The sequence below is a fragment of the Penaeus monodon genome, chromosome 2, assembly GCF_015228065.2.
Source record: "Penaeus monodon isolate SGIC_2016 chromosome 2, NSTDA_Pmon_1, whole genome shotgun sequence".
Taxonomy (NCBI): domain Eukaryota; kingdom Metazoa; phylum Arthropoda; class Malacostraca; order Decapoda; family Penaeidae; genus Penaeus; species Penaeus monodon.
In genome coordinates, this window is record NC_051387.1 from 32,120,428 (window position 1) to 32,127,927 (window position 7,500).

Here is a 7,500-nt window from a genome sequence, read left to right on the forward strand (position 1 = left end):
GGAAAGGGGACAGCCCCGAAGAACGGGGGCATGACGGGAAGGAACAGACACCATAAGACGAAACGGCGTGCGCGTACGCAAGGCCCGCAGCCTGCTGTTGTTCGGGATGAGGGATGATAATGACAGCATAATGGTAACACCGAGTGGAAGGCTCCTGCGGGAGCGTTCATAATGGTGGCGCCGCCGGCTAATTCACCTCTAGACTCTGTCCCCGTCTAGCCTGAGCATTTTAACTTTAACTCGTGTGACCGCAATGATGGCGCACCCACATCAGACATCTGAAGACTACGAGACAGGCATCAGTGCTTAAGTATTTGATACAAAACATTTTATCAATGGCGTTTATCCGATTATCTATATATTAGACATTGCAAGAGGTGCATAATGTTTGTGAACTAGGAAATCCCTCGACAGACAGTGTCATACAAGTATTTTTAACATAAACCGAAACCAAACTCTTAATAATCACATGCGACACAACGTCTCCACTCACGCCTCACTCTGTCCTTTCTATATCTACACAAACATATTTTCCTCCTTGTTATCAACGAATCCACTATAATACCAAAAGTGACTGCGCCCGAGTGCCGTCACGGCCCAAAAAGCAACACGAGCATCGAGGAAAAGCAGCCTTCAAGCATCCACGGACGCAAAAGCAATTGTTCTCCCGCTCTTGGGCAACGAATGATGTAACTACGCCTTCCTGCTTGCACCGCCGCGGGGAAGAAGGGGCAAGCAGGCAAGAAGGGGAAGGGAAAGCAGGCAGCGCATTTGGGGGAAGGAGGAACAAACAGAAAAGTTAACAGGAACCGAGCGGGGAGGACAAAAGAAGGAAAGCAGGTTGAGATAAGAAGGAAAGCAGGTTGGGATAAGAACGCAGGAATCGAGTAGGAATAAGGATCAGAAAAGTGTAGTGAAGAAAAGAGCAAGAGGACGAGTAACAACAGTGAAACGCAATGAAAAAACAACAGAAACTTAAACAATAGAGAATCCCTCACGCCCTCGCGCATTACCTGCCTCTTGCCCAATCATCTGACCTTCTGATCCCTCTTACTCTGAGGATGCTCAGGCAAGGAGAGGGAGGGGGAGGGAGGGAGGGAGAGAGAGGGAGGGAGGGAGGGAGAGAGAGGGAGGGAGGGAGAGAGAGAGAGGGAGGAGAAAGAGAGAGAGAGAGAGAGAGAGAAGAGTGAGTGAGAGCGAGTGAGAGCGAGAGTGTGAGAGAGTGAAAGTGAGAGAGTGAAAGTGAGAGATGAGGGTGAGAGTGGAGAGTAGAGAGAGTGAGGGTCAGAGTGAGAGTGAGTGGGTGAGAGGATTAGAGGGTGGAATGTGAAAGGAGAGGATGAGAGATTTGAAATAGTTGAGTGGGTGAGTTAGTGAATAAGTGAATGTGTGAGAGGATGAGCGAGGTCGTCCGCGTAATCGCATGTGTTAGTTGCATGTGCGTTTAACTGAGGCCCAAATAGGCAGTCATAGGCAAAAGGTCTCCTTAGATCTCGGTGCTAAAGAGCTAGTCTCGTGGCAGAGCCGCAGAGCCGCGGCGCGTGACCGCAAGCACAGTCCCGCCAGCGACACGCGGATCAAGTCACGTCAGCAAGCAGAATTAGCCCCGTGACACAGAGACCCGTGGGCGAAAGAGTGCGTAGAAGTCCGATAAGCAAAGATAAGCCTCGCCCGGGCTATGACCATGAGGGGAGCCCGGCCTGTGTCGACTAATGCCGACTCGCTAACGCGTGTCAGCTGGTGCTGACTCGGTTGAGCTTAGTCTTTACCGTGTGCCCAGCCATAGCAGTAACCTCCAAGGCGACAATTGCAACTTCTCGCGCCTGGGCGGGGCGCGAACCGCAGACCCCTCGGATACTAAGCCTTGCTGCTTGCGTGAATTCACTGGCTTGCCGGTAGGCGTTGCAGCTTTATGCGATTTGGGCGGTGCTCGGGCGTGGAATCTAGGCCCACGTCGGACCAGGGGTAGCTTGAAGCACGCGATGCTGTGACGGGTGGGCGCAGGGGCTCCCCACGGCGGGGCCGTTGCGCTTGCTCGTCTTCAGGAAGTGCAGCCCGTCGTTGGTGATCACGTGCGGGTAGTAGTCCTGTCGGGCAGAAGAGGAAATACATTGGTGGAAGGCTGGTAAATTAACCGCTTTGAGGCCTACGAAGGGGGGAGGGGCGACGGGCGCTCGTGGTGGAACGCTGGCCCACCAGCCCTGCCCCGAAAGCACATCCTAACTGTTTCGCATTTTTAAAAATAATATCTTCTGTGTTATACCTCGAGCTATCTATTGAACCATTCATGTAAATCCCAATGCCTTAATTTAAATAACCAATTGATCAATATGCCTCACAGAGACACTCATCTTTCACAAATTAGTCAACTAATCTAATCCGTAAACTTAAAACGCACGTAAATATTCCGGCCCACGCTGAAGGCTTCAGCAGGGTGGCGCCGGGGATACTGACCCTTGGGTACTGGTCGCCGTACTTGACCCAGTGGTTATTCCTGTTGACGGTGTAGTTGTAGTAGCGGGAGTTCATGAGCAGCCCCGCCCACTCGCGCCACCCGACCGGCACGTGCGACCCGTTGTACTTGTTCAGGTACTTCCCAAAGTAACCTGGAATGCAGTGCAGGCTTGTCTTAAAAGATCCTTAGGAAAATGGATTTTTTTGTGCATCTGTTCACCTATTTGCGCGCGCGCGTGTGCATGTTGTGTGTGTGTGTGTGTGTGTGTGTGTGTTGTGTGTGTGTGTGTGTGTGTGTGTGTGTGTGTGTTGTGTGTGGGTGAGTGAGTGGTGTGGTTGTGTGTGGTGGTGTGTGTGTGTGTTGTGTGTGTGTGGTGTGTGGTGGTGTGGTGTGTGTTTTTGTGTTTGTGTGTGTGTGTGTTGGTTGTGTGTGTGGTGGTGTGGTGTGGTGTGGTGTGTGTGTGTGTGTGTGTGAGTGTTGGTGTTGCGTGTGTGGTTTGTTTGCGTGTGTGTGTGTTTGCGTGTGTGTGTGTTTGCGTGTGTGTGTGTTTGCGTGTGTGTGTGTTTGCGTGTGTGTGTGTTTGCGTGTGTGTGTGTTTGCGTGTCTGTGTTTGCGTGCGTGGGTATTTGCGTGCATGGGTATTTGCGTGTGTGTGTGTGTGTGTGTTTGCGTGTGTGTGTGTTTGCGTGTGCGTGTGCAATATTTAATAAATGCAAAGATTAAATCAATAAAAAAACGAAAATGTATAATTTCTCTTTATAATCAGAACTGCACGGCTGCAACCTGCCAAACCATGCATTTTCTTGTCCGCCGAATGAAATGTTCTCTCAAGCGGTGCAACTGTCATTTGAAAAGTACACCGACTTTTTATTCTCACATTTATTTTCAATTATGATGAGGCACATCATACAAAATAGAAAACTTCAGAAAAAAATCTAAACGTAAACAGAGACACGAAATGGAAACCCCTGCCTCGCCCGCCAAGGACCTCTGATGTCCGTTCTCCTTGCGGCAGCAGACTCCATGGCTCCGCTTCCGTGTGGACATTCGCTCCGTCAGACATGCTGCTAAGCCGCCACCGAAGCAACCACCACCACCCCAACACACGTGGGTTACTCAACAAGGCCGTAGTTCTCGGTCTTTTTGCCGTCTCGGTCCACACCTTACCTCCCCCCCCTCCCTCCACTCAAATATAGAATCAAATTATTGACCTTCATGAAAAGAAAAAAAGAAAAAAAATTGCTTTAACAAGAAATACTGTATGAGAAACACACACGTCTAGAGTCACTTGTTAGTGTAAATCGGAAAAGGAAAAAACTACTCTTTTCTTTTTGACTTGCGACCCTGACACTCGCTCTTGCCCCCCTCCTCCCCCCGTCGAAGGCTTTAGCGGTTTAAAGTAAGAATTATCGCGTGCGCCAGCATCGTGTTTGACTGTTCTTGTTCGTACACCAATCAGCATGAAGAATTGTGTACCATTTCCTGGAGTCAGCACAAGTCTATCCTTATAGCTTCGTAACAATAGCTCGTCTATCTTGGCCTCTCGCAGTGGTCAGGAAGGAAGAAACGCCAATAGGTCCTGGCGCCATTTATAAAGAATTCAGCGAACACAAAGACCAACTTCAGTTTCATTGGCCCCTGACATCCCTCTGCACTGCACCAAGTGCCACTTTTGCTGACTCAACCTCAACCCAACTATTGCAGCTAATGAAGCTAATGCTTCCCGAATTTAAGTTATCCTGCAAACTGGAGCTGTTGTATAAGAGACTAAATCTGGACACAAAATGTACACAGCGTAGATGTCCCTACATGCTGGCGGTACACGCGCGGACCGCAAAAGCTCAGTCAAATATTCCTACGTTCTCCTCGATCATCCCTCCACTTGGTCACCGCAACACCGCCCTCCCCGTGACGTCACTTCAGGATTCTGATTAGCCGTGACCTGCTCATCCGTCTGCTATGTGACTGGCGCACAGAATGTTCATGAAAATTGTAATTACTGATTTCATGTCGGGTGCTCTCCATTATCTGCGTGTACATCACGCACGGCACAGAGCGTACCCAAAACATTGTCTTCCCCGTTTTCAGTCATGCTTCCGTGAAATTCTCACTTACCTCTCACCCCCCCCCCCTCCGTTTGCAACAACGCTGTGACTCATTCGTCCTCTCGGCTCCTCCCTGGACGCGATCCCGAAACACCCGCGGACGTGCCACGGCTCCTCCTACCTGCCTCACGTCGCTTTTCGCTTAGTTTTGCCTTGTTTTTAGCCTGCCTTTCTGCCTTGCTTATTTTCCCTTCCCCTTTCTCGCTCTCCTCAGTCCTTCCACAGCGACTCTCCTCGCCCCCAACTCCTCAAATCATCACACCCTGCAGCTGTTGACTTTCACGCCTTCTCTTCTCTACTCCTCCCCCACCAGTTTCCAAGCACGCACACTGTGAGCCTTCAACCTCCTTTAATTACCTGGCTCTCAATATCATTTTTTTATCCGAAACACATTTCTGCATGTAATATTTCCTTGACACGAAATTAATATAGCAGTGAAACTGCCACTGTTGCATTTCCCCGGCCTTGAGCCACTTGGCCTTTCCTCGCCATGGCTTTCTCGGCCTAGACCTTTTATTCGTGTCCTGGGCCAGCCTCGAACGCTTTCAGTCGCATTCTTTTCTTTTCGCCAGAACAGAACACCTTTTTCGCTGGAAATGCCTCGTTTTCATTTCTTCCTATCCCGCTGCTTTCTGCAGCGCACCGCTCGACCCCTTAACCTTTACAGTCCGTGACCCTGTGTAAGCCTCAACCAGCAGAGTGAATGACCTGCCTGTGAACCGAGTCAACCATGACTTGTTTGAGTGTGTTAGTCCGTGACCTGCGCAGACCCACGAACACGCCGAGTGTTGGATCACCGACAGTTCGCACCCGTGATCACTTGAGCACGTGTTCTTCACAGGGTGTGACAGCGGCGGCTCATGACCTGTCCAACGCCTCTCCCAATCATTGTTACTTAAACTCAGCTTTTGCATCCTTTATATCTATACTGCCAGCTATCTAGCCTAATTGCTTGCTTGCTCACAGCGTCCCGTTCATCAACTGTTTCATTTAAACAGGCAAGTGTGTTCCCACAGCTGCCCGTACAAACCACATGCGTCTCTCCCTAACACCATTAGGTTTGAAACGAAAACTTGCCATACACTGGAATTTCATCTCTCACTCTGAAGCGAATATTTACTGCATTGATTCAGGGTGACAATATGCGATAAAATTTCATGTTAGCAAAATCGTTCAGCCTAGGCACATGCCTAGGCTGTCGGGTCCCGTAGGCAATAACCAATACGAGGCAGCAAAATATTCACACACAATAAACTGCACCAATTCCAGTGCACAGCAGGCCATAACCCGCATAAGCAACTACAGTTTATGTAGCTTCAGTAAACGAAATACGTTACTGCCCATAAAAACAAACGATGCATGTTCCATAACCAAAACAATACAGAATGTACATGACCCGTTAAATAACCCGCAAGGATGATATATTTTGCCAACTATATCATGCACGAGACAGAAGGGTGAAAATGTGTAGCCGAGTAGTTTTCTGGAAGTGCCAAACAAGGACATCAAAAACTTCAAGTGGCCTTGGTCATGCAGTATCTGATCTTAACATCAGCGCCGTAAACCTCAGATTTCAACAAAACTTCTGCGGAAACCAGGCGACTCGCCTGGTTTCAAGTGTCAGTAAATATAAACGGAATCATAAACGCACATAAACACCTACCGCAGTGGATAAACATGCCCACGGACAGTGAACATCAGCTGGGCTACGAGCGCAGTATGGGTGTAACAAATCTGATGACGTAATATAGGAATGTTGTGCTGTATATTATCCATTTCGCATCTACATAAACTCGAAAGTATCACCTGCTAAAGTTATAGAAGCACACTAGATGAAAATGGGACAAGAAAGCATCACTCACTCACGCAAGCCTCTGCGCGATGAAAAACGAAATATTCTGAACTGTGCGTTATACATGAAAGCAGTTACGAGCCTAGGATTAACTGTACATGTTTGGTTCATTAACTTCATCGTAAACACACAGAAAAGACATCCTCCATGTCATTCATCTTAGGCGAAAATAAGTAATAAAAAGTAGTCACGTAACTATTACTTCGTCACGGATGCAGGATATTACATTCAGGCAAGAGGCATTGTTGTCGACAACTTAATTATTCATACAAATGGCTTCCTATGCGTTCCTACGAAGACGACTTACATATTTACATTCCGATGTTTGAATAAGATCAAAAGAGAACTTTTCTCTTTCGATAAATATAAAAGTGTAAAACGTAAAATAACTTTCCGCAATCCGAGGAGAAACGATTTCCGCCAAACCGCTCGAACCATTTACATCAGGGAAACTAACTAAAGCGAAGAGGCGAAACGGAGGAGGAGGAGAAGACGAACAGGGAGAGTAACAAATGGCGACAATGCTTCCGCGCACCACAAGGACTCTTATCTCGTGTAACGCTTTGTAATAAAACATTGATGCGTTTGACATTCTGCAATAATCAAAAATCAACTTTTGAAGAATATCTTCAGATTCGCAGTAACAAGCGAGAAGGAACTTAACAAAGACGGGATATTTCCTCAAAGCAGAATGTTACATCCTGCACCTACATCGTCTGTCTCTTTTCCGTTGTAATGTAGCCACCTTCCTACACAGACGGGGGGGGGATGGGGGGTTGCAGAGATCTACAGTCCAGATACTGCAAGAACATGCCGTAAATCACATTAATTAAGCGCGCACTTGTGCTGTAAACAGGACGCTGACTCCTGGTGCCTTGCCAGGTTTGGGCGTTCTAGGATGGCCGTGAGCAAAGGTAAGAAATGCTTCGAAATACAAAGGCTGCTGACAGCGCAATGGAGCAGACGAAGCCCCCGGAGCCCGAGTGCCCGCCGACATGAGCGTCTCGGGACAAGGTCAGTCACGACAAGTATCCCGGGTCAAGGGTCAGTCAGGATAAGACGCAGCAGGCGTTGTTTACAAGACCTGT

At 48.4% G+C, this 7,500-nt stretch overlaps 1 protein-coding gene across 1 annotated transcript in view; it reads right to left on the bottom strand.

Moving 5' to 3' along the window:
- The window catches only part of LOC119578686, a gene marked incomplete in the record, with an annotated part of 96,196 nt that overhangs the window by 52,151 nt on the left and 36,545 nt on the right, over positions 1–7,500 (bottom strand). The window contains 3 exon segments of the mRNA XM_037926263.1: positions 1,770–1,908; positions 1,954–2,087; positions 2,455–2,606. Of these exon segments, the coding sequence (XP_037782191.1) occupies positions 1,770–1,908; positions 1,954–2,087; positions 2,455–2,606 (425 nt within the window).